At 37.8% G+C, this 26,595-nt stretch overlaps 2 protein-coding genes and 10 non-coding genes across 12 annotated transcripts; 7 read left to right on the top strand and 5 right to left on the bottom strand.

The window, feature by feature from the left end:
- The first annotated feature begins 11,021 nt into the window (after positions 1 to 11,021).
- Positions 11,022 to 11,849, top strand: LOC110178874 (uncharacterized). The gene is made up of 2 exons (XM_020946151.2): positions 11,022 to 11,381; positions 11,437 to 11,849. The coding sequence occupies exons 1-2, from the start codon at positions 11,209 to 11,211 to the stop codon at positions 11,699 to 11,701; spliced, it is 438 nt and encodes a 145-aa protein (XP_020801810.2). The 5' UTR covers positions 11,022 to 11,208; the 3' UTR covers positions 11,702 to 11,849.
- Positions 11,850 to 12,503: 654 nt separating this feature from the next.
- On the top strand, positions 12,504 to 12,577 carry TRNAI-AAU (transfer RNA isoleucine (anticodon AAU)). Its single transcript has one exon. It is a non-coding gene; the product is annotated as a tRNA-Ile (tRNA).
- A 3,011-nt stretch (positions 12,578 to 15,588) lies between these two features.
- Positions 15,589 to 15,660, bottom strand: TRNAM-CAU (transfer RNA methionine (anticodon CAU)). Its single transcript has one exon. It is a non-coding gene; the product is annotated as a tRNA-Met (tRNA).
- Positions 15,661 to 15,863: 203 nt separating this feature from the next.
- TRNAM-CAU (transfer RNA methionine (anticodon CAU)) lies at positions 15,864 to 15,935 on the top strand. The gene has a single exon. It is a non-coding gene; the product is annotated as a tRNA-Met (tRNA).
- Positions 15,936 to 16,096: 161 nt separating this feature from the next.
- On the bottom strand, positions 16,097 to 16,168 carry TRNAE-UUC (transfer RNA glutamic acid (anticodon UUC)). The gene has a single exon. It is a non-coding gene; the product is annotated as a tRNA-Glu (tRNA).
- A 365-nt stretch (positions 16,169 to 16,533) lies between these two features.
- On the bottom strand, positions 16,534 to 16,605 carry TRNAE-CUC (transfer RNA glutamic acid (anticodon CUC)). Its single transcript has one exon. It is a non-coding gene; the product is annotated as a tRNA-Glu (tRNA).
- Positions 16,606 to 16,904: 299 nt separating this feature from the next.
- Positions 16,905 to 16,976, bottom strand: TRNAE-CUC (transfer RNA glutamic acid (anticodon CUC)). The gene has a single exon. It is a non-coding gene; the product is annotated as a tRNA-Glu (tRNA).
- Positions 16,977 to 17,404: 428 nt separating this feature from the next.
- On the top strand, positions 17,405 to 17,476 carry TRNAE-CUC (transfer RNA glutamic acid (anticodon CUC)). Its single transcript has one exon. It is a non-coding gene; the product is annotated as a tRNA-Glu (tRNA).
- Positions 17,477 to 17,785: 309 nt separating this feature from the next.
- Positions 17,786 to 17,857, top strand: TRNAE-CUC (transfer RNA glutamic acid (anticodon CUC)). The gene has a single exon. It is a non-coding gene; the product is annotated as a tRNA-Glu (tRNA).
- A 184-nt stretch (positions 17,858 to 18,041) lies between these two features.
- TRNAE-UUC (transfer RNA glutamic acid (anticodon UUC)) lies at positions 18,042 to 18,113 on the top strand. The gene has a single exon. It is a non-coding gene; the product is annotated as a tRNA-Glu (tRNA).
- Positions 18,114 to 18,312: 199 nt separating this feature from the next.
- Positions 18,313 to 18,384, top strand: TRNAE-UUC (transfer RNA glutamic acid (anticodon UUC)). Its single transcript has one exon. It is a non-coding gene; the product is annotated as a tRNA-Glu (tRNA).
- A 5,606-nt stretch (positions 18,385 to 23,990) lies between these two features.
- Positions 23,991 to 26,273, bottom strand: Or56a (Odorant receptor 56a). Its single transcript, XM_020948928.2, has 6 exons — positions 25,973 to 26,273; positions 25,486 to 25,916; positions 25,214 to 25,429; positions 25,051 to 25,152; positions 24,524 to 24,676; positions 23,991 to 24,461 (listed from the first exon to the last, which is right to left on the bottom strand). Exons 1-6 carry the CDS (start codon positions 26,271 to 26,273, stop codon positions 24,405 to 24,407), a joined length of 1,260 nt encoding a protein of 419 aa, XP_020804587.2. The 3' UTR covers positions 23,991 to 24,404.
- Between the last annotated feature and the right edge of the window lie 322 nt (positions 26,274 to 26,595).

Genomic DNA, 26,595 nt, shown 5'->3' with positions numbered 1-26,595 from the left:
ACTAGACTCAATCAGCGACTGGCTTTTATATGATTTCAAGCCAAGCTTGCCTAGAGTTTTTATTTTTATTTTTTGATTATCGCTTTTTGTTTTCGCTCTACTCCGCTGCTCACGCCCCGTATATGCAATTATATATATATGCCGATTAGTTTATTTAAATCGCCGCTTTAATGATCTCTCCCCATCGTTTTGTTCTGTATTCGATCTCGGTGATAACTCCGCGACTCAGACTGAGTCTGAGTCACCCATTTTGGCTTAAAGTCCACATCGATATACAGGGACTGGGATGGCAATTAGTGCGGCTCAGTAAGTGCATCAAGTTTTTTACGATTTCCATTGTACCGATAATTGGCCACACACTCGGAGCTCATTATCTGCGACTGAAGTAATTTGATTTCCATAATGTAAGTGCTAATTGTATTGTCAGTTTTTTCACCGATTAAAAAAAAAATGTATATATACAATATGTATGTATAGGCTGTACTTGCCAAGGGTCGCTGCGCTCAGCCAAGCGTCAGATCATTTTTTGTTTACAATAGTTCCCAAAACCTTAAACTTGAAATGCAACTTTTTTGTGGCCAATCAGTTTTTACAAAGGTTTTAAAAAAAAATTCGCAAATCTAGCATGATTGGGTAACTTTTGGCAAGAAAAGTAAATGGGAGAACTCTCTTACTTTTGGGAATAACCATTGAGCTGGTCAAAAATCAGCTGGGGCTTACACACAGCATGAATTGTTCAGCAAGTATTAAAAATAAACAATAAATAAATTAGAAGGTGCATTAAGACTCTTACTATATCTTTGTCAATTTTAACTACCAATAATATTTATCTGTGTTTTTGTGTGGCATCAAATTGCCCTCCTTTTAATAAGCAAACAAACTTATAAATCTTTTCGTTATCTGATAAGCTTGCTAATTTGATGCCAGCTTTATAAATAAGACAATAAACCTTAAGCCAAATTTTGAATACTTTTCTATTTAAAATAGATTAAGCAAAAACCGTGCTGCTTTTAGGCTTCAATTTCTATCCAATAAAATCAGCATTTACATTAACGTAATGATAGTCTGGCTTAAGCAAACCAGTTTCATCTTCTCAAGCAATTTTTTCCGCTCGTCATCTTTACCCATTGTTTTTGGTTTGTTTTGGCCAAAGTTTGAAGTCAAGTGCCGGGTATCAAAGTCCAAAAATTCAAATGAGTCTCGAGATCTCAAGTCCATTCGATGAGTCTAAACTGGTTTGCCTGATTGGGCTTTTAGCCCAGTAAAGTGACGCTGTCTGGTGTGGCAATTAAAGTAACATTTCGCATGAATTTTGAATAGATCAGAACGTTTAAGTGGGCTCCAAATTACGATAATGGCCGCATTTACCAAAAGTTTTGGATGTGCTCCTGTACGTGCAACAACTTCTGGTTCATCATATTTTATCAATATTTATTGCTGACAGCATCGATAATTCATGACCTACTCAAACTATATAGCCGTGCGCCTTCGAAGGCAAAACTTACCGGAGCAAACTCGTAAATAGTTACGCACGCCAGGCAAAACAAAATGTCAGAACGATTATTGCGGCCCATCGTCGCCTGCCAGGATACAGCAGAAATAAAATATTTAAATAGTAATAAATTCATAATGTCATCGGGGGCATTCAGCCTGGGGGTTCCTCCCAAACGATTTATAGACAATAATAACTGAAAACACGAAGAACCGAGTGACTCCTCAAGTAGTTTGATTTCAGTTCAAGGAGTCGCAGAGGGAAGAAAATGCTGACAAGTTGTCGGTTTTTTCCCCAGAAGAAGTCCTTTTATTATTTGGAAATATTATGAGAGAAATTCAAACTGCTGTTCCTTAAATATTTATTTTACTTGCATTAAAGAAACTTATATTTATTATAGAAAAAGTTTATTTTTTAGCTCGCATTTATGAACAAGTTTCTTATACTGTTTTCCTTAATATTCTCCTTTGTTCCTATAATCCTTTTGACAGCAAAAGGAGTTGTCAGCACTGATGAGACAGCTTATTTACCTGGTGCAAAAGTTCGCATTGCTGTTTCCCCAAAAAGTTTCCACAGAAGAAGCGAATATAAAACTGTTTTATCGCAGACATGATAGGAACGGAATGGAACCGGGGGAGGAGTGGAGAGGACTGTCGCATGTGGCTCATATATAATATAAATATTAAATACTATATGGCATGCCATAAAAATATAAACAGCACATAAAACGACAATGAAAAACAATGGCACACGTTATTATGTGCCCCAGGACCAGCCGCCAAAACGGCTAATGAAATGTCATCGGACCCGAGGGCCCGAGGTCTCGACTCCGTCAAAACTGAACTGAAATGCAAATGTCACGCGAAAAACTATTTGACGACAACATTACGTTGACATAATAATAATAATAATACCCAGCCAGCCAGGATCCCATTCCCCTTTGAAGTTAAAGCCAAAGGCTTCAGCTCTGACTCCACAGTCATATGCAAATTTTACGAGCTTCTTATGACCAGTCATAAAAGTCAATTTATTAGCTATGAGAAATTAAAAAGAAAAACAATTAAATAAGTGCAAAGCGTGAATTTGATTACGGTCAACGTTTTGGGAATTACCTGGGCAAGGATTCTCTGTGGAATGGTATCGAAAATTCCCTGGTTCCTTGGCCAATTGATAAGGTTTTTAATAGGTCCCAAAAAGGCAATAAAATTCTTAATTAGATTGTATTTTTAGTGTAAGTTGCTAAGCCTTGTTTTAGGTTAATTTTTATTAATTTTAAGTGCTTCTAAACATATTTTAAAATAACTAAAAGATCGAAAAGACATCATTACTTTTATAGTTTTAAATATATGTATATAATAGGCTTACTGATATAAAAACATTGTTCTTGACACTTTTAAGTAATTTTTTACACTTTGATATTAACAATGCCTATTAGGGAAATAATAATGTCACATTATTTAAACAAATTTTTATTCAAGGTTGTAGCAAGCCTTGTATTTTTCATTTATTATAAAGCCATCTTATTAATTTTTTTAATTTAATTATCAACTTTAATCTCGTCCAAATATCTTAAATAAATTAATAAACTTTCACACCTGCCATAAATTTAATCAAGTTTATAATTGAAAAGTATGCCACAAGACACAAAATTTAAATAAAGAAACAATTTAATATAAATATATAACTTAACTCGTGCTCGTGTTCTAATTATTATGTTAAACTATGTTATGATACTGACTGATAAAAATCAATAATTTAAAGATAATAAATGCAGACGGTCTTGTATAATGGCAGCTTTAGTAATTAATTATGTCCAGTGGCGAGATAGGAGGACCCCTCTTGCCCAGAATCCGCAAGCCTAGCAAAAAGCTACAGAAATTCAATTAGGCTTATCCCATGCAATAACAACACCGGCAGCAACAACAAGAAGTAGAGCCGCAGAACAGCTGCAACACCTGCGCAATTAATTAGTGTTTGCCGCATTAATTTCAGAAAATAATAAAAAAAAAAACGAGATGGCCGAAAGGAAAAACCAAAGCCGACGCCAGATTGAACAGATAGGATAGGGATAGGGCTTGGAGGATGGTGTGAGCTGGTCCTGCGAAAGGATGTCGGTTTTAGGGTCAAACCCTAGCATTGGCTAATAAATTCAGAAAGACCTTGGCTCACCCACAATTGGAGCGGAAATGGCCGCATTGGGCCGGAAAGGCAACGAAACACTAAACCAGGTAAATCAAATAAACCGAATTCAGTTAATTTAAATTATAATGAGACCACCACTACAGGAGAGGAGCTAAGCAAAGAGTTCTTATTTACTGATGAAAAGATGAAATGGAACCAGAAAACTTAGGCAAATATAGACTACATATTTATTTAAGCTACTTTTTATTTAAGAACATGAATGAATATTCAAGGAAGGTCTTAAAAAACATGCTTTAATTTAAATAGAAACCATAGGAAATCAAATATATTTTTACACTCTTTTATAAACATTTTTAATTGATTTGAAACCTATTACCATGTATCTTTTTTATCTGTATTTCTTTATTTTTAAGAAATAAATATAAATAATGAAAATGACCTACTTTGTAGCTTATTTCTTTGTAGCTTCATCTTTTTACATTATTATATCTTTGAAATGCTTAAGTACATTCGGAATACTTGTACAAAAAAGCAGATGAAATATTAATAAAAATCCATCTTAAAAATCCTTACCCAAGGCTGTCATATAAACCGCCTTAAGATATCATTATTTCCACTTGTATAATTTGTTTATGATTATGGCCGCATGGAAAATAAAACGCATTTAAGTAATTAAGTCATAAAAAGAATGGCGTGCTCGGTTCGCTTCTCCATAAAAAACCCGTCCGCCTGCAATAAAATGCCAAAAACAAAACAATTAGGCAATTAAATGTCCTTGTATTACCAAAAATTTTCGTTTTGGTAACAAAACGCGTCATAAAATAAGCCAAAATGTACTGTAGTCAGTGTGTGTGGGTGAGTATAAAAATGGATCACAAAGGGGGGAAAAATTATGTGAAAATGTCTGCTATAGCCTTTTTCCCCTAGCATCTGCTGTTTTCCCGCTCCCGAAACCCGTTCCATTTACTCAATAAAAACGCTAAGAAAAGGGCAAAGGCAAAGGCAAAGGCAAAGGCAAAGGCGAGTGCGTATGCGAGTGTTTTAGTAATATTTATTGAATTCCAGTTAACGAACCCAGAACCGATGGAGCGTTGGATAAGGGACGAAACACACACAAAGGGGGGCCAACAATAAGGACACGGGCACGAGGGTCAGGAGTCAAGCAAAGCTCACAAAGCTTCTCAACGCACATTTTCCGCACCCCGTCGCCAAGCTGCCGGAAAATTCCAAGCTTGGCAAAATGAATTCTTTTGTGACAAGTTCAATTCGGGATGCGAATGGGGGATGGGGATGCGGATGCGAATACGGAGTTCATATGGAACTCCCTGCGAACTGAACCGAACCGAGCTCCTCCTGTCACGCGACGCATCAAAAGACAGCCAGCCATCCAGGTGAAGGAATGCAGTGCTCGTCCTGTAAGAAATAGAAAAAAAAAAAAAACAACAACCCAGCCATCTCGATGATGGGAAAAATGGAATGGAAAATCTCAAGCTGCGAAAATCAGCAGCAAATGCGCTGCTTTCCCTCGCATTATTGTCGTGGCGCTGTGGATATTTTACTGGGCGCTTGGAATTTTTAATAAACGTTAAAGTTTATAACATTCTCAGCTTGGTTTCCCCCAACTCCGAGCTCCCAGCTTCAGTAATCTGTGGGCCACATATCGACAGAGAGACAGGGACCGACTGACAAAACTGCAACCAAAAAGGTAATCCAGGGGTATAAAGAGTCTCACATAAAACCAACTAATTAGGCAAAGCATCTAATTAGACGCACAACAAGGACATGCGTCCTTTGCGCCGCCTCGTAAAAGCCAAAGCCCCCAAATGACAACGTCGCTAAAAATTCTTATCGCCAGCACCGAAATTAAGCCCCTCCTTTATGCCGGGTTTTTCCCCCTCACCCCCCCCCCCAGGCTGGTTTGGCGGGAAATGTAGCAGCCGAAAGCTGCTGCTGCCAAGGAAAGCCGGGAAAAATTTATCGTGGCAAAGGTTAAAGACGCGCCATGTTAAATGTGGAAATTGTTTAATCCACTCCGATCCAGTCCCGGCAATTACAATTACAGGACGTATCCTCCCAGCCGTGGTCAGCTGCATGAAATTGGAACTGACTCTGTCCGAGAGGGATACGAGACAGATAAACCCGGGGAAGCCCCCTCGCTTGAACATCAGGAATAAAAGAAGAACCCGCCGAAAGGAAGCGAAAGGAAAAAATCCTATTTGCATTTTATTTTCTTTGTAATTTGATGCTCGATTGCTTTTTCTTAGTGTGTAATGAGGTGGGCTGCAAATGAGTTTAATATACACATTCCACAAAACACTGAAACGGAAACTGTGAGAGCCGAAGATAAAGTTGAAAGAAACTTATCCCACGCATGGTTGATCCCTTTTCCATTAAGATTAAAATTACTATTAAAATTGTTTACCTTCTGCCATTATTAGAAACTTGGGTTTCTAAAGAGCAAGTGAAGATATTTATAGGCTATAAAATAAATTAATATAACTAAAGAAACTTTCTTTATACAACTTTAATAATTACATAAATAAATAAAATATACAAAAAGGTTTTCTAAGTTATATCCATTATTAATACAATTTGGATTTCTTGGTTGAGTTGTGAAGAATACAAGTTAAGCTATGAAGAATCCTTTAAAAATGGTTCATAAAATATTCTAAAACATATTTGATTGTACATTTTTTCTTTACCTTAAATTTATAACATTTAGTTTCAGGGTTTTGGTCATATATTTCAGACGTTTAAAACCATTGAAATTTCTGTCGCAGTTTCTTGTGTAAAATGTGTAAAACTAACTTTAATTATTTTACAAAATTTACTCAAACTAATAATAACTTTAGCTCCACAGATCTAAGCAAGAAAATTACATTTTCCAAAGGTATCTGCCCCAAGAGTGATACAATTTATTCCTTATAAATTTTCACTTGCCCAAAAAAAAGCAAAAAATAAAAATAATAATAGAAAAGAAGATGAACAACTTGTGGGCTCTCGATTTCCATTCTGTGGCACGCACGAGTGCATCCACAATACCCGGAGAATATTTAGGCACTTTCAGAGGAAACCTGCCACTGCGACGTGCAAATTGATCAGCATAAATTGCATAAAATATTCCATTTACGTTGCCATCCCCCAAAAAATTATTGTAAGCATCTAATGCAATCAAAAAGTGTTGCAACGCCTTTGGGCCAAAACAATGCGCAACTGGCCATTAATTTGCCTCCCAACTGCCCGGGAGCAGCAGCATTTCTGTGCTGAGTTATGCCCGGAATTTGTGATAAGCTATGCGGATTACAGACTTGTCTCCCTTTCTATCTCCCTGACTGCTAGGAAAATGCCAAGAAAACTGAGCTTTCTTTTGCCCCTGCTCCTGTAAATCCCAGGCAAATAGGGGGAAAAGACTTGGAAGGATACCGCCTGCATGCTGTTAAAATAATTAGTGGCAGAAGGCCACCACACACCCAACACACACACACAGCACCCACGTTCCAGCCAGGTGCAAAGCCAAAGCTCTGTTAAATTCGGAGTTGCAACAAAAGAGTTGATTATTTACCCACGTGCTCAAAGTTCTGCTCACGTGCACTTCCATATGCAAATACATCAGCCAGTCATTAAATTAATTAAAAAGAGCTCTTTCCGTGAAATGACTGTGCGAAAAGTTTGCATTTGCACCTGGGCTTCAGTATTTACTGAATTATTTTGAAAGCAGCCATTAAATACGAACGATAGCGGAGATATCTTGCGTCTATATCCGATCTTATAAGACTTTTGAATTGCCTTATTATAAAGTAATGCATATTCCTACTTAAGGAATGTATAAGCCTGAGATAAAGTTGAAATTCTAGACTTGAACAGGTTTTGAGTCAGATTGAAATTCATTATAAAAAATAACAAGGTTTTATTTCCCTTTAAAAGACTCCTGTATACCTATCCCTGTAACACATTTGTTTAATTGCTTAATTACAATGTATCAAGTGGCAAACTACATTTGCTACTTGGGTAAATATTGTGGATTAAGTTCAAACTTTCTTTTTAGTAAAATATACACATATGCATAGCTTATTTTCTTTATACCTAAATGTATATATAATTCATAATAAACGATAATTACTATTGTATAAAGTCCAAGTGTGAGGCTTTGCTAATGAAACTTTGTTGCCACATATAGCACCCCAAAATTGGTTGGATAAATATACTTACCAGCAAAGAAGAAGTCTTAAATGGTCCCCCAAAGATGTGTACTGAGAACAACCCTTAGTTTTCTTTCGATGATATATCCCCCTGAATTGTTGGGGAGAGTTCAACGAACTTGCCCCCAAAAAAACCAGAAGGAGACCCCAAAGGAATTGCTGCCCACTAAAATCGGATGAAGAGGCGGTTCCAACTCCGGTCACATGTCACAAGGGGGAACCATAAACTTGGGCATAAGATTTACTAATAACAATGATATAAGGCATTTGCCCCGAAATGAGTATATAATAAAGCTAATGGAAAATTATTGGAGCCCGGAGCTCTTGCTGAAGATTACATTATATAAATATATAAATACAGAAACTACATATGTATTACATAGACCGCAGGATAATTAATGGGATGCCATTTGATCATATTCATCTCGGGCAGAAATTCCTCGATTTCAAATTGATTAAATTTCACACTGAAAAATTATAACGTCAAGTGTTGAATTTATAGCATAGCCCATTTAAGGCTATCACTCGAAATGACCGGAATTCCATTCCGGCTGCGAATGTTTATTACCTGTACAATATGTGTTATTGGCAGAACTAAAACCTTTTTCGGTGAAATGGGCAAAACTTAATGGTCTATTAAGGTGTTGGGTCCTGGCGATTTAAATGCAATTAAATGGAGGGTCTTCTCCTTCAATTAAAATAAATGAAATGACCGAAAAGATAGAGACGAGAGAGTGGCTCGTAAAAATGATAAAAGCATTAAAATGGGTAATCAATAAAAGCCCCTTCGACTGACATTTATTTATGAACGTTAATAACTTTTAAAGCATTTCATTCAACTCAAATATAAATGGCCAACGACTACATTTAAAGGGTTTTTCGGGTTTGGGGGATATTCTGACATGTTTTAGCGGTACAAACACACCCATGGTGGAACACACAAAATGTCAACTTTTTGCCAACCGAAAATTGTCAAATGCACAGAATTTTAAGCGCCATACATTTATGTTGATGCGGTTTAAAAGTTTTTTAATTACATTTGCAGGAGACCCGGGAACCATCCGCCAAATAAAACAAGAACAACACCATCCTTTTTGGGCGGACATTCATAAAACACATGCAAAAAGCACACACCCCCGCACCATTTGGAGAGTATATTTTACGCTTTATGATTGTATTTGGCTGTGAAAATGTTTAAAACTCATTTAATTTGAAACAAATTAGAAACGATAACACACAGAAAAGTGAGTTGTTGTTGTTCCCTTTTCAATCGTCGAGAAGCTTCTATTTTGACAGTAATGACTTTCGGTTTGAGACAAATATTGGCCACTGCAGTTGAAGTGTTTTGATGTAAATAGATTTACATTGTTTATTGGTCACTTAATTAACCACTAAAAGTACATTTTATACCCTTGGAGGGTATTATAACTTTATTTATAAGTTTGCAAGACAGTGACTATATAAAGTGTATATAGTTTTGATCAGCTTCAAAAGCCGTCGATCTAGTCATGTCCGTCTGTCCGTCTGTCCATCTGTCCGTTTTTACCAAAATTAGTCCCTCAGTCCCTCTCTCTTTGTTTTTCTCTGGAGACATCTCTTTCTCTCCAGCCCCCTCTGCCCTCCTGCCCTCCCTAGCGATATCTCTTTTTCTCTTGCTCTCACTTTCTCTGCTCTCTTGCTCTCACTTCTCTGTTATTATTTCTCTGTTATCTCAGGGACTATAAATACAGGCGCTGCAGTCACACCCACCTCATTCTGTCCGCGGCCTCCCTCCTGTATACATCTATAGTGATAGTGATAGTGATTGCCCTTTGACTTCAAAAATATCGTCTGCCCAATGGAATACATCTGGATAAACAGGAAGTAGCTTACTTCGATGACGTGTCCTCTACTGCGGTAAGTCTAAACCCTAACAATAAAAATGGTTTTAATATGAAGTTTACACTTATTAAATTCATCACAAATTTATGTTTATTCTTAATACAAAAAGTCTTTAGTATAAGTAAATATTACATATACTTTGCTGCTTTAATTACTTTCAGCTTTCGGGTTTCTGTGGCAACACCAAATGAGAAACGATCATTAACTGATGACATGCCTAAACCGTTCATCCCACATCATCTCGTATGTATGTGTACATTAACCCATTAAATTCCTGCCTTTGCATACAGCTCACATACCCCACCATACCCAGGTCACCCGCTTGTCACTCGCTTGTCAATCATCCATCAAAGCCCCAAGGAGGAGGCCATCAGGACTGTGAAAACTTGGGCCTACTTATCTCCACATCGAATGCTCGCAGAAACAGAAACTAATTGCCAAAGCGCCTTGATGCCTGTGTAAGCAGTTGGGATTATGTAAAGACAGAGCCAAAGTATAAGCCTATCTCTAACCCTGAATCATAAAAATGTTTAGACAACCAGCACCCCCGGAATGGGGTGGGGTCATCATCATTCATTTGGCCCAAGTAAATATGGCCAGGCCAAACGACGAGTGAATGCTATCAGCTAACTGGGATCTGATGTGACCCGAATTTCAGGAGCCGAGGCCGTTGGAATCCCTGCTGACTTAGGCAGGACGACAGTTTAAAGCTCAGCGAAAATTATGAGTAAACTGCCAGGCTAAGCCATCTTCATGGATGATAGATATCTCTAAAAACTAATGCCAACTACAAAACAGCCAGTCAGCATGGTGAGTTGTTGGTTTTCCAACGAGAAAGGGTACACCATTATCGGAGTCCATCTTCTTTAGAATTGTATAAATGAAAGTGATAGTAATAGATGGTCAACAGTTGAGATTTTAAGAGGTTCTAAGCAGCTTTCGATTACGACTATAAAAATGTATATATGCCTTCATGAGTCACTGTTCTCCAGATCCAATTCCTTTATAAAAATGAATCTGTTAGGTCTCCTTCCCAAGTCCCTAACTGACTTTTATAAAAAATAAATGGAACACCTCGTCAAACTTCTTGTTTTCTAATTACCACTTTCCCTACACCTTTAATTAGAGAAGCTATTAATTATATATTTATTTTATATTTTGAAATGTTAATTACCCGAAGAAAGTTTATTAAAATAGAAAAACCAATCAAGGAAATGAGATACACCGCTGTTCATGACTATTTAAGACTCATGACAACAACAAATTCACTTTCCTTTCTTTATATATTTATTAAAATACTAAATTATACAATTGTTTCCTAATCAAGCAATCCTTGTTTATAGCTTTACCCTTCAACTAACTCTGTGAAACATCTATACCTCATTCTACAACGAATCCCGAACCAGTATCAATAGTTTTTCGGAGCTAAATTTCGGTGTACATTTTTTATTCCGATTCAAATTCAAATTAAGAAAATAAAAACCCATTTTGAACATGGCCAATTTCAAGAAGCCATTCGAGGTAAATCGTCTTGTGGAACTGCTAAAGGCGAGCCGAGGAATGACCAGTACTGGTAGGCGCCCAATCTTTGATGTGGAAACCCGAAAGGATTTTATGCAGCGGGTGATCAACAGTGACCGTCCCGTGGTTGTGGACTTCCATGCCAGGTAAGGTTCACTTTCTAAAATTCCTAGTGCTAAAGGTGGTTTCCTCCCTGGACAGCTGGTGCTGTCCCTGCAAGGCTCTGGCCCCGCGGCTGGAGAACATCGTGTCCGAGCAGGAGGGTCGGGTGAGGCTGGCCCGTGTGGATATCGATGAGCTTGGGGATCTGGCCCTTGACTACAACGTGGGATCAGTGCCCTCGCTGATGGTCATCAACAAGGGAAAGGTGGTGAATCGCATGGTGGGTCTGCAGACCAGCGAATACATTCGCAAGTGGCTCGCCAAGGTGGTTAAATCTGTAAGGACCTCTGAGAAATTAGAATGACTAAATTGGTATTATCATCATGTGTGGGAGCCAGATTCAATCATAATCAAGGCAGCACGTTTTAAATGAATTTTGAATCAAAAATGTAACACATTTCTCCTTTTTGTATTTTAAAAATTGAGCTCAAAATACATAGCTAGTAATTATACTTGATGATTTAAGGAATCTTAGTTAGGGCACTATATTTTCTCTTGGTGTTGCTTTACTCCCAATTCAAAATGCAAACAAAGTCTCGTCTCGTGTTCAAACAATTTGTGGATCGCTGCCAGTGGGTACAATATGTGTATTTCCCAATTGTTTGCGTATTTGTTTGCCAAAAACAACATACTGTGTGTGTGCTGTGTGTGGTGTATTCACTTGTTGTGTATCCTGTTCTCCTTGCCATCCTAGGCGTTGGCAATGCTTGGGGGAATGTCTCTAATTGATTTTGGTAATGTTGCTTTTTAATGAAGTGTCAAATGTACGGCTGCCTGCTACATATGATGATGCATGTGGTGTCAACTCCCACAGGAGTCCAAAAGAAACACAATTAATGCCGTCTACTGTATGCTGTCTACTGTGAGTGGTAAATTAATTATAAAATGGCATATAAAAAGTCTAGACTGTATAGAAAACACTTCATAAATCTGAAAATTGTGTTTAAAAACGTATAAAGTGAACCTTAAATAAGAATTTGGTTATGGTAATCTATTTCTATAATTTCTATAGATTATAAATAAATCTATAAATAGATTTTGCCACGTTCTAGGAAACCTAGAACCTCACAGGAGGAAACGCTTTCCACGATCACTGAAGTTACCAAGGCCCATTAGCTCAGTTGGTTAGAGCGTCGTGCTAATAACGCGAAGGTCGCGGGTTCGATCCCCTCATGGGCCAAAAATACTTTTTTCAATTTTATTTTTACCCTTTGTTTCATAAATATATTTTTTTGTTGATCAAATGAAATCACTTTCCCCAATTAAAATCGTAAAGATAAAGTATTGACAATACTGCTGGGTATGCTGGGTAGTTTGTTTACTGTGGACCCACAAAATAGATTTGCCGCAATGTAATTGAGTATTTGTATTCAATTAAGACTTATTTCAATATTTGCATAAATGCTACAGCGCCAGACAACCAGCAGACAGTCCAGTCCAGTCGAGTTGAGTTGAGTCGAGTGGAGGAGTGCAGTCCAGTTTGTTGGGCAGAGAGAGAGTCCTCGAGCGGATATAAATCCCTCATATGTTCGGGCATAATTTGCTGAAACGGAACTTGGACAAACAGGAGGCAGGATGCTGGGCAGGGTGGAAGGACTCTTTTCACCGTGGACCGCACACAAACACACAACAGCATCCCGGCATCCAAAATCTCTGGACCAGTGAGGTGTGGGTGTCATGTGTGTGTGCACACTGTCTGATTTTGACAGCCCGCATAAAGCGAGCAAAGGACTCACTTCTGGCAACACACGATGTGTCCTCGCCGCCAAGGTAAACACTTGGGAAAGGGCCAGCTAAATGCATTACCCGTTGCGTCCTCTACTGAAATGGCGACAAAAACTGCAACAAATATTAATTTTTATTATGCAAACATTGCTTTAATTACATTATTTTTGCGTACACGCCCGCCAAACAAACTTTTTCCCCACTTCACTTGTGCGTGCTTCCGTGTGTGTCCAGCTCTTCAGCTCTTCAGCTTTTCCTCCTGCTCCCTCCTCACTCTGATCAATCACTGGAAAATTGGATTTTCATATGTGCAGCACTTTGTGTCCTCCTCATCCTCCACCTCCTCCTCATGTCCTGTTCCCTCTCTCCCCGCAGCAGTTTATGCAATTTCCGATACCCACCGTTGCCTTGTGGCGGCAAAAATCAATCGCTGCCCCTTCTACGCCCCCGAATCGTTTGACAAGCACAAACACAAACTTAATCAGTACCCATGGATTGGTCAATAATTTTTAAATACAAATCAAGTGTTAACTGGGGGTCTTAATTGTGGGTTGTCCGCCCAAAGCCAGAGCACGCAAAAACACGGATTTTTCACCTGTGGAAATCGGCTTGTGTGGCGGGTTTTTTTTTATGGGAATAAAGTTAAATTTTTACCAAAGGCAGAAAGGCTGCCGCAAAAAAATGAATGTTAATTTAAATGGTCACTTTGGGCTCGGTTTTTGCGAAACCATTTTTTAAATTTTTATATAAAAGTTTATCAAGATAACAAATAGACATATGTAAGTCTTAAAAACATTTAATAAAACATATCTTGAAAGGGATTTTATTTTTGATTTTTTAATCTAGTTGAGGTTTGATTGAAGCATTTTAAAAGCTTTATTAATTGGATATGTGTAGTGTTTTTTAAACCCCATGTGAATCCCCGTTGTAATCTTTCATACCAATCCCCTTAATTGTAAAATTGCTGAACTTGTGGTATATAAATTTTACACTAAAAGCTTAAGTACAAGCTGAATGGTAGTAAATATCGAAACTCGGAAAAACCGCAAATGACCCCCCCAAAAAAGAAAAACACTGACAACGTGGGATTTTAACACTCGCCAGCTGACTGCGTCAAACTCAATCCAGGCGGAACCCTTTTGCTGTCTCAATAGGAAAGTCCTGGGTAAGGAGGAAATGTGTCCGGTTCGTATATATATGTATTTTTTCTACTGTTTGCTTCCCCCTTTTTGGCATCTATCGAATATACGTCGGATGCCGGTCTGACGGAAATTCGATTTATTTTCATCAATATTCAATGTCAATGCAACATCTTCGTGGGCCAAAACCAAAAGCGTACATCAAGCATGTCACCCACCAGCAGCAACAACAACAGCAACAAGAGCAACAACAGGACGAGCACAAAACCCAACAAACCAAAGGGACAGGACGGTAGCAGACCGCAAGGACCTCCAAAACTCTCCAATCCCATGGAAATGGACTTTGTGGCTTGAAACTTTTTGGGGGTTTTTGCTATTAAAATTTGATGTGCATGTTGTTGTCTCGTTGTCGCAGCTGCACGTGCACAAGCCACTGGCAGCCACCACCTCTACCTGTCCTGTCCCCCAAATACCTCTTTCCTGGCCAGGTGGAATTGTCGCAGTCTAGCGCAGTTTTTGGCCATTCATCTGTGTTGTGGGGTTGCTTCCCAAAACTTGATGCGCTCTGGTTCTGGTTCTGCCTCTGGTCTGCCCATTGCATATTTAAACAAATTTATTTGCAATTTAGTGTTTGCGGTTTGCTGGCATTGGCCATTGAAGCTTCAAACTCAAACCCAAACTGTATGGTTTTATGCAATTCCGTGGCGCGCTTTTAAGTGGCGCGAAAATTAATTAAAATTTTTGCCATTTATTGACAAATATGTCAATTTGATTGGCAAAGGGTGGGAAAAGCCAACACCCTCCACAATAACCAGAACCAGAACTTTTCAAATTTACTGTACATAATTTTTGGTGAATCTTTAATATAAGCCCTGGCTATGGGGGGCTCCTTCAATGCAAACAAGCACACCACATACATAGTTCCAGAGCTTAAATGTCCAGTACATACCGGTCTTCCTGCTTCCGTTGCCATATCGCATCTCTTAGCAATGCAAACAGAGGCGGCAAAAACCAACAGAGTCGCGCTCCGTGAGTGGTTATTAAAGCCATATCTGTGCCAGTGGGCAAAAAATGGATGCACAGCCTCAGCAGATGTGTGGGAGTGGGCTGCAAGTCTGCGATAACAGCAACGATGTGGCCACGGTGCCGAGTAAATACATAATCCACGTGAGCTGCAGCATTGTGTTCGTGCGAGAATTGCAATTGTAGTTATCACTGTGCCAACCGGGCACCATTAAAATTATAGAATAAATAAAAATGACAGATTTAGTTGAATATTGAATAAAAAGATTTGTAAGCAAAAAATTCAACACTTTGAACTATCATCTAGCAGAGCAAGGTTTCGATCCTCGGACCTCTGGGTTATGGGCCCAGCACGCTTCCACTGCGCCACTCTGCTCGTTGAATTCGCCGTAGCCAAAAGGTTCGATTGACATAAATGAAATCGAATGTCAGTTACAATGGAAAATAGAAGCGAATTGTTTGATTTTTATTTGAAACGTAAGTTGTGCCTAGAACAGTATTATTAAATAAATATGTTAAAATTCGTTACTTTCCAGTTACTTATCGCATGTTGACCTATTTTCTACAGACGTGACAACAAGCAGAGTGGCGCAGTGGAAGCGTGCTGGGCCCATAACCCAGAGGTCCGAGGATCGAAACCTTGCTCTGCTAATGAGTAATTCACGGCGTTGAATTTTTTTCTTGCTGAAATTTATATTTAGTTTTTAATATATTTTAGATTGCTATACAAATAAAATAAAAATTGATTGGGGAAAAAGAACAATATTTTATGAGTCCTTGTAAAATTCTAAAAAGAAAAATACAAAAAAAATTTCCCATACCGGGAATCGAACCCGGGCCTTCTGGGTGAAAGCCAGATATCCTAGCCACTAGACCATATGGGACACTGTTAGTAGTCCGACTAATGTCACTCTTGTGACTCAACATGAAAAGGTAATGCAATCTTGAACGATTGTATTGTTAAAAACAGACTCTTCAGGTTTAAATTGCACAAGTTATTAATAATATAAAATTATGTTAGCTCTGTTTTTTTTTTTAAAGGTTGACTACTGCTTTAAAAGTTGTATTTCCTTACACTTAAATAGAAGCAATTGAAAGATTCGAATTTTAAAAATTTGGCTTTTGAAAATTCCACGGACTTCAAAACATCTATATTTAAATAAGGATGATAACTTAAAATTTTCATTATTGAAGAAAATAAAACTCAAAAAATTCGAAAAAGTATTTTCCAGTTGGTTTTCACTCAACTTTCCCATACCGGGAATTGAACCCGGGCCTCCCGGGTGAGAGCCGGGTATCCTAACCACTAGACAATATGGGAGGTGTTTGCTCACCTGACAAATATTGTTCTTAAGAGAACCACTGTTAATATATATTAGCTAGATTCCAGTGCATTTTCATTATCCATAACAATAAGAGATGGTTTATAGGGGTTGTATATTTCACAATATTATAAAACTCAAAAAATAGAATTCAGGGCAATTTTTTATATAAATTCTTTGCAGCTTTTAGTATAAAATATAGTGCAAAAATTATACCCCAAGCTTAATTGTTTAGATATACTTAAGAATATTAAATATTAAATAAAAAACATTCAAAAAAGACAACTCTTTTCTGAGTTTCCCATACCGGGAATTGAACCCGGGCCTCCCGGGTGAGAGCCGGGTATCCTAACCACTAGACAATATGGGAGGTGACTATGTAGCTGCCAAAACCTTTTTAAACACATTCAGCACCTTGGAACTGAAGTATTTACAGAACAACTAAACTGATTTCACAATATGATTCATCGCTGTGTGAATATTAAATTATATGAGTCATTCTGCTGGGAATATATAAATACAGTCAACACGAAATTATGGTAATAAGGACATTGTAGTAATTTAAAATAGTTATAATATTCTTTTCCTCTTAGTTTGGGGTTATGAATAATCTCTTGGCTCCCAAAAAACAATAATTAAATGATTAAATATTTGCTTGTCATAACAGAAAGTTTTACTATAAATATGTGTATATTTCAGAAATAACCACAAGCATTTCATCAGCTTTATTTATATTGAAATGAAAGAGTAAAATACTGCACTCACACAAGTATGAAATTTGGCATGGAAAACACCACCTCCCATATTGTCTAGTGGTTAGGATACCCGGCTCTCACCCGGGACGCCCGGGTTCAATTCCCGGTATGGGAAACTCAACAATGAGTATTATTTTTTTTACTATGGTTTATATTTTTAATTGTTTTTTAGGCATAAAAAACAAATACATACGAAAATTCTATACTTAAAACCCTACATTCAATCAGCAGAACTGTTAATTATGGTGCTAGAATCATTTTTGATGGGAATAAATCAATATTTTTAATGGGTGAGCTTGTAAAAAGACATTTCATAATGACGAATAAGTGACATGGTATCGTGGTTTATTTGCAATTTTTGAAAAAGCAATGCGTTAAGCGGAAGTTTTGCTTAAGTCCGATATTTATCCCATCCACATCCATCTCCCATATTGTCTAGTGGTTAGGATACCCGGCTCTCACCCGGGAGGCCCGGGTTCAATTCCCGGTATGGGAAACTGTAAGACAATTTTTTGTGTGTTTTTTTTTACATTTTCTATTAAATGTTTGTGTTATGAATATAAGTAAAATATGTTGTTTTAAAATAGATCTTGATGTGTTGATCATGCAATTGCCTGATTTTTATATAAGAACAACTTGCCTTGCCAATAAAATGTACATTGTGTTGCAGTCAAAATATATCCCATATGGTCTAGTGGCTAGGATATCTGGCTTTCACCCAGAAGGCCCGGGTTCGATTCCCGGTATGGGAAGTACATTTTTTTCTGCTTTTTTGATTAATTTTATACAAATTTTCTTTATTTTGAAATTCCCTTGAAACTTGCATTTGACTTGTATGAAATTATAAGTAAATTATAAATTCAGATTTCGTTTTTTGGGGAAAGTTCTTTATTCTTTCACTTTACTTGTATTCCAGTAACAAAATGGCATTTGGACACCCTTTCTCCAGTGTCCCATATGGTCTAGTGGCTAGGATATCTGGCTTTCACCCAGAAGGCCCGGGTTCGATTCCCGGTATGGGAATAAGATCTTTTTGCTATTTTCTCATGATATTGGGTATAGAATAGCGCTCCTATTGGTTATTTCGGAGCACATGTTTCACGCCATCTGTTGGCATTTAAGGGCAACTCGCATTATCACTTTTTTTTTCATTTTGTGCACATACAATTCCCAACCGCTTCTGGCGCTGCTTACGTAGAGAAGCCAGAGCCTGCGACGAAACGATTGTCATTAGTAGAGGTGAACTGACGTTCTACCCAATACTAATAAGGCCAATTGATGTTAAACAATTATGACACCTGAGTGATTATAATTTGGTACCACGATTCTGACGGGGTTGCTCCTGCCTAGAGTTGTCGGTTTAACTGATGGTCTTCCACTAATGAACAATTTTGAATTGATAAATTTGACAAATATAGGAGTTAGGAAAGATGATCCTTTATCAGGACCTTTTTATATGTAGTTATGGTGATATGTGACACTGAACTGTGTTTTTAATATTATATTTAAATATAGGTTCGATATTAAATAAAGTGTTTTGTTATGAATTAACACTTTAAACTTATAAATGTGACAAATATGAATATGAAAAGGGGATTCTTTGTCAGCACATTTTTATATATAATTATAATGATATGTGACACTGAACTGGGGTTCCCGGAGAAAGTTTCCTTTCTTGTTTTTAATAATATATAGTTTTTGATATAAAATAGAGTCTTATTTGTGTTTTTATAACCAAAACCTGCGAGAGTAGCCAAGTAAGGCTCGTTCTTAATCCCTTTTCCCCTTAGTTCTGGTCGTGTTCGTCCTGTTTGTGTATATAGCCACTTGTCTGTCTGCGATTCCAGAGGAGGCTGCTGTTTGTCTGCTCGATTGAGAGTGGCAGTGGACTCTGGGATATATAACATATATACTATATACATATGAAGGATGGACAGTCAGTCATTTGTTGCTGGTCGCCGTCTCCTTGTCTGGCTGAAAGCTGGCCGTGACCGTGGCAACGAAAAATCATCAAACTGTTGGCTGTTCCTCTGTCTGTCTGTGTGAGTGTGTGTGTGTGTGTAAGAGTGCGATTTTTTTTCGGGTAAAAATTTACATAAAAATCGCATTACACTTAACATCCACTTTGCTAAACGAAGCGCATGAAAGCGGGCGCCACGTGGTTTGGGCACTTCGCTTTTCGGGGCTCTCGACTGTGCTTTTGTAAGCCGAAGCCCCACCCACCATGTGGGTGGTGGGTGGTGGGTGATGGGTGATGGGTTGTGGGTGGTTACTGGCTCTGGGTGTGTGTTACTGCGAGTCCACGTTATTCATGTGCGAGCTTTGGCAAGCGGTTTCAAGTGCAGTGCATGGCGGCCTACGAAAATTAAATTAAAAAGCATACACCCATACACACTCGCACACTCGCCAAAAAGGGACGCAAAGCCGAAAACAGTTTGTGTTTTTCAAAAAAGCGAAATTGCAAATGGGCGGCACGGTACCGATCTATTTTTTGGTACCAGGACCCTATCTATGTATGTGTATATATCCAACATGTTTGTGTGCGGATATGTGGGCGCTTTAAAAAAAAAGCAGTTGCGAAAATCCGCTTTTCTTGTTAACGTTTTCAAAGGATTTTGTTTTCGGAAAATACGCAATTTACAGATATCAGTGGAGCTTACTTGCTATAGCCATTGAGAAAGTGTCACTATTAAATAGTTTAAAAATAAACAAATGTAAATACTAAAGGGAACAATTTTAATGTTTGATGTTTTCTAAATAAAAATAGAATAACTCCTACTTATTTTGTTAATAACAAAAATTGAACCTAACTTCGGGAAGCCGCAGTTTATATACCCTTGCACTTTCTTAATAAATTATAGGATCACATATTAAATCGCTCATAACTAATCTTAAAATATTCAAATTGTTTGAAACAATATGAATATTTTTCGGACAAATCACAGTTTAAAAATCTCATAACTTAGCCAAAAAAAGCATTAATTTTAATTCGGAAAGCTTTCCAATATTAGTTTTTTTATGGTTAATAAAACTGCATACTCAGTTCAACATTTTAGAAAATTAAAATTTAGGGTCGTAAATGACTCCTTCACATTGTTATAAGCTTTTAACTAAAATTATAGTTTCCTGTAAGGGTACAAGGAATGGCATAGTTTTTCCAGATTTTGTAAAAAATAATAATGTAATAATGAACATTTGCATATTTTTAAACTAAATAAATCACAATTAAACTCATAACATTTGCGAGTGTGTAATCAATAGTGATCAATATTTCAATATATTCAATAAAGAACACATTTGATTTACCTATGAAACATAATAACAGTCTTATTTTCTTTTAGGTATACGTATACTTTTAATAGTATTTTATTTTTAAAATATATTGTTCCAATAAATAAAGAACATATTAAAAGTAGTTAATAAAAAACAATAGTTCCTGAACTTATTCCTTTTATCTCTTCAAATAACTAAATGTAGTTAGAGTCTAGTAATAGTATAGAACATTTGTAGTTAGTCTGGCTTTAAGGACACGCTAACTTTAATTAAGCTAAAATAAAGCTTGTACTCGTAAAAATTCCAATGTCAATGCAAACTTCATAAATCAGTCGGAGTAATTTCGTTTCCTTTGAAAATTCTTGGAAAGTAAAAAAAAAAAAACGGCAGCAAACTATTCCCGGACTCCCATCCCAAAACTGAATTCTTTGCCGGCTACGTGTCTATTTTCAGAAGGGATCGCTTCTGGCACCCCTTTTGGTGCTCCATTGGAAAGAGTGGGCGGGTTGGGTCAGTTGACGCTATTGTTTTCATAAGTTGTTGCCATTGTGTTGGCCGCTGGTGCATTTGTTTTGGCATGTTTATTGCACTGTCAACGGCAATGCATGAAAAGTTTTTAGTTAGCCAAGTTAAGTTGTTGCTGGTGACAAACCCTCTGCGTGCAGGAGCCATATTTGCTCCCCGGGAGTCCTGCATTCAAGTCCCTGCACTCCCTCAACTTTCACGGACCGTAACTGTTAATGTGTTTGAAGTCAAATTGTTGGCAGTCACGTGACCAGCAGCAGCAGGAGCAGCAGGAGGAGAACAACTTTATCCATGATTAATCAGTTGCATTTAAATGTGCATGATATCCTGGGCGGGGCCTAGTCCTAGCTCCTGGCTCCTTTTTGGCCAAGCTCCAGTGCCCACATCCGGCTGGCAGATGGGCGACTGGACTTTTGATTAATTCAATGCATTCAAATTTTAACTACAACTTCATTCCGCTTTATGACGCCCGGCAACAAATCGCCGTGCGTTAATTAATTTTAATAACCATCCTTATTCCACACACATAACAGCTGGCCAAGTCACGCGTGGCCCTAAACTGTGCCATCGTAAATGTTTAATGGCAAAACACTTAGTTGGCCAAAGTGGAGAGCTTTGGTAGAGCCAACAAATGTATGCATTTGCCCACGGAATTAAGGTGAAAAATAAAAAAGAATTGTATACAGGAATTGCTGCATAAATAATGGATTTTTTTCTATTCCTAGAAATGGAAATAATATAAAAATGCAAGCACTGTAGAGTAAACTATGGGAAGGTAGGAATGCCTTGTAAAATATTTATTTAATTTCAAAGTAGTAGTATATAAATCCCTAACAAACATTTTAAATATACCCTCCAAACCCACATTTAATCAAGGCTTAAACCGGAAGTGAATGTTATCATTGACTTGCCTGTCAGTCATTTTCTTTCGTATTTCTTTGCCAGGAAATACACACTCTTCAAAGTCAATTTCTGCATCGCAGATATGACTACGCATAATCGTAACATACGACAATTATTTGGCTTCACCTTCGGTGCCACCCTTATGTCATAAGGAGCAAATGGGCTTCGTTTCCTTTATGGAAAAAAAGGGGGTTTTTCCTTTTGCGTCCCCGTTCTGAGAATCGCTTTCCCTTTGAATTCATTTCTTTTGTGGCGCTGTGTAGGGCAGCAGTGTATTGTAAATATTCATTACATGTGTGCAGCAAATTTTAATTTTTTTTTCGCAAAACTGCAAAACCCTAAGAGGGTGGCATACACACACTTTCCATACACACACACACACACACACACACACTCGTTGTGGGTCCCCTTGAGGGCCGAGGGTTGGGTCTGGGAGTGCACGACATTCATTGTGCTTAATGAACACTCGCATCCATTACGCTTGCATTATGTATGTAATGTCATAAATAATCAACAAAAAACGTGCGCTGTGAAAACCATAAAAAATTTGCCAATATTGCTTAAAATACCCGCGGCAACAGATGCCAGAAATTTGCAATGCCCATTGGCCATGTGGTTATTCTATTTATGCCTCAAAAAATTCTATTTTGGTCTTGGAGGTATTAAAAATATTATCTACTTTGTGGTTTGTTTTGATATTTTGATATTGTAAGGAATTTGTTGACTTGATGAAATATTTATTTCAAATATTAAAGTATAAAATGGAAATATAAATATATGGATTACTTTTATTTTTAATATTTTGTCAGCAGAGATTTTTAAGAAATTTATTTAAAGAAAGATTGCTGTATAAATTTTGTCTTCGACCTGATTAAAGATTTGGTTTAAAGATAGAAATAGAAAATATAAATATATGGAATAGAATAGCAGAGATTTTCTGGGAATTTATGCGAAGCAACATTCTTCGTAAATGCTATCGTTGAGCTATATTAAACCTTATGTTTAGAAGAATATTTGATACCGATTTTCAAAAAGCTTAATTATTTCTTATACAAAGATAAAGAAAATAAAGAGATACAATTTTATTTAATTTATTCTTTATAAAATCCTTTAAATAAAAGACAAGAAGATCAATATAAAGTACAACATTCACAGAGTATTGAATAATTGCTCAATTAAACACCCAAAAAATATATATTTAATAACTCGTAAATCAACAAATGCCTTCCAAATAACCTACTTAAGAAACCCTTTCTGTTTGTTTTGGAAATATTTACCTATTTTCCACAAGTTTAGTACTTGAAAATAATGCTTAAATCGAATAATAAACCGAAAAAAGAGTTACCCCTTCAACCCTTTCAGCATGTTTTGTTTGTTTGAACAAACGTGATCTAAAGAACACACACAAAAATATATATGTATGTATATATAACTAAAAAACATTTGTATCTGAAACATTAGGGCTTTTGTGGTATACTATTTCTCCTCAGAGAGATCCCAATCGAGCGGTTTGCCAAGAAGAACAACCCTTTTCACGCTGTTAACGCAACTATCTGTGACCCTCGCCGAGTGTCACCCTCAAAACTCTGGAAGGGATCGGGCATATCGGGCATGTTGGGCATACCTGCCGTGCTCGTAACCCCGCCATTAATACTCATTAGTAGCCGAGGTTCGGCGTGTGCCTTTATCAGCCATTTAGCCACTTTGTGTAATCCCAGGCACCCAGGGAGCGAGAAACGGGAAGCTTCAACGACCGCAACAATATGCGTGTTTATTTGGGTGTGGGTTTTGGCCCCGAACTTCTTTTTTTGTCTATACTCTTAATAATATTAAAAAATACACCCAAGGGGGACAGCGATTCGGTTTGTTTGGTTTCGGTTAGTTGCGACGACGGTGGTGTGTTCTGTATCTGACCAGACGCATAAATTTTCTTTGTTTAAAGCCCCAAGACAATTAGAGGCACGGCAGGGAAAATACAAGCAGAACCAAGGGGATGGGACCTGGGTGGTGCAGTGCATTGGGGAGGTGCAAAAATCGTTTTATATCCATTGAGAAAGACAATATAACAAAACACATACAATGGCAGTGACATGCGACGTTTCTCGAGAGTGATAAATGATGTCGCCTGTTACTTTGTTACATTGCATTGGCTCTTTTTGAGGCACGTTTATTTGCGCTGTAAAATGGTTTAGCATTTTCGCCTTATCCCCCTTGACTTCCTGTTACTTCCTTGGCTCTTTTTTCTTAGGGAAAATGAATTGCATGGCTTGTTTACTGTCATGTTAGCCAAACGAGTTGACAGGCGTAAGGCTCGCCGTTTGATTAGCCCCCAGGACAACCTCCTAATACGAGTGGGAGCTACGCAGGAGATTGAAGTAGCTGTAGGCTCCACGCACAATCTGTTTACAAAAAAAGAGTCAAGGATTAGAATCAACGACTTCATCCTTTATCGAAAGCCTACATCTATGAAGGTCCTGAGATTCAAATCGACCAGCAGGGCGCGCATCCTCATCGGCCGCTGGGCATGCATCATCACAAAGAGCAGCATCCGTTGAACAGGTAACTCGAAGGTGTACCATTCGCAGGAGTAGTACGCCAAGGACAATTCATCGTGCTGCAGGAAAAATTACAATTACGAAACAAAAAAATTGAGGACCAAAAATCACATCTTTCAAGAAAGGATTGAAAACGAAGTAAACAAGAATTGTCTGGGGAAAGAGACAGAATAAATAAAAGCTGTGAAACGAGAATACTGATACGGTTGTATCCTAGATTTTTTTCAAAGTTTACAAAGGTAATGACAGAAAAAATTAATTGAAACGGAGACGTATGATTGTTAAATGAAAAACAAAGTGCTAAGGATTTCAAATCTATTAAAATGCAGCTTTGCAATCTAAACATTGCATACTTTTCTGCAATTTTCTTCAGTAATCTAATATATAAATAATATTTATAAATCAACTAAGCTTAAAATCAAGAAATACCCACACATTCAACAATTAAAGTGGCATGCCAGTGGTACATCCACAATATGCCAGCCATCACAAATAGGTAAATAAACATGAAAAAGTAGTCCATTTTGCTGGGCACCTAAAACATCTCATAATCTAAATAAAATATATAAGTTATTAATTTAAATTCCTCTGCTTACCCCCACTGTTAAAGCAAAGAAAAGAAAGCACATGAGCACCGAAAAGATAATAAAATCAGCCATCACAGGCACACAAATCAACGACTGCAATTCCTGGACAAACTTGCGAATCCTAAGCTGCTCCTCCACAAACTCCTTGCAGAGTTGCATTCTCCAGTAGGTTAGCTCCCTGGGCGTCATTTGATCTATAACCAAGATGGGATTTAGTCGAGTGATCTGTATAAAATAATTTTAATTAGGGAAATATAATTAGATGCAGTAGGATTACTCACATCCATTTCCCTTACTCGCTTATTGAGTATCTGTAGCTTGAGATTCACATACTTCATGAAGCAGGTTATAAAGGTATGCCACAATGGGACGGTGGTAATACCCAAGGCCAGGGCATAGCAGGGTCCCAGATAACCAACCACAAAGTTATCACAAAGTTCACCAAATGGAAAGAGCTGAAATAGCAGAATGGGCTGCTCCTCACCCCTTCGAACGGCTGGCATATTGAACACGGACTTGGGCAGGAACAGAGTTCTATAGACACAATCCAAATAGGCCATCAAACCAGCCACCACCGATGGCACCCAAAGGAGCAGGGTAATAGAGCGGGTGTACACCTGAGTAATGGCCAGAATTTCCAACTCTTGATCATCCGCTTCCTTCATAAAGTTCTCTAGATCCGAGTGGGCCACGCGAAGAAGTGCAATAACTCCTGGGAATGTATCAGATTTTCCCATGAATCTTTAAAATCAATTATCTTAAACTCACTATCCCTCTGCACATAGGCATTCAAGGTGGCAATGGACACTGTCAAATACTGGACCGCTGTGGCACAACTTGTGGCGCCATCGATGAGCTTCTCGTAGCCCCGGAAAACCCGGGCTAGCATTAGGGCACAACTTAGCCAAATGGAGGCCGTGAATACGGTGCAGCGAAGGAGACTGAACCAGGCCTTCTTCTGATCCTCGGAGGCCACATAGCCATACCAGTGAAAGCAGTTTAAATGGGTTTGAAAGATGGGTGTCTTGAAGGTCTTCCGCGAAAGAAGCAGTTCCTTAACTCTGAACATTTTCAGTACTTTGTAAAAACCTCGACTTGGGAGAGGCTTTTATAGTAACCCCAGTAGGTGCTAATTGGGGGATAATTAGACTACCCGCTTAAGTGAGAATAATTGTGGAATAATTGTCACTGTTTACGGACAGGTGCTACAGTTCTGCATAGATGATTCGGTAATGTACTTTTGGCCTTCAAATATTTTGTTGCCAACTTTTAAATTCAATTTGCATGTTACGCTCGTCCGGACCCCAAAAAAAACTTTGTCCACAAACGTGTTTAGGTAGAGTTGCATGCGGGTGAAATTTTCCATCGAAATGTAACTTTTTCCTCAACTT

This window comes from Drosophila serrata, unplaced genomic scaffold, assembly GCF_035046125.1.
Source record: "Drosophila serrata isolate PLE 108 unplaced genomic scaffold, ASM3504612v1 contig_184, whole genome shotgun sequence".
In the NCBI taxonomy this organism is placed as follows: Eukaryota; Metazoa; Arthropoda; class Insecta; order Diptera; family Drosophilidae; genus Drosophila; species Drosophila serrata.
This window is presented reverse-complemented; position numbering and strand designations above follow the sequence as displayed.

Bases quoted from the DNA above. Each gene is read 5' to 3' on its own strand.
- LOC110178874 (XM_020946151.2), top strand. From the start codon at position 11,209: ATGGCCAATTTCAAGAAGCCATTCGAGGTAAATCGTCTTGTGGAACTG. The intron at 11,382-11,436 runs GTAAGGTTCACT...CTCCCTGGACAG, and splicing joins GTTGTGGACTTCCATGCCAG to CTGGTGCTGTCCCTGCAAGG.
- Or56a (XM_020948928.2), bottom strand. From the start codon at position 26,273: ATGTTCAGAGTTAAGGAACTGCTTCTTTCGCGGAAGACCTTCAAGACA. The intron at 25,430-25,485 runs GTGAGTAATCCT...TATTTTATACAG, and splicing joins AGCGAGTAAGGGAAATGGAT to ATCACTCGACTAAATCCCAT. The intron at 24,677-25,050 runs GTGGGTATTTCT...TTTTTCCTGCAG, and splicing joins CCACTTTAATTGTTGAATGT to CACGATGAATTGTCCTTGGC.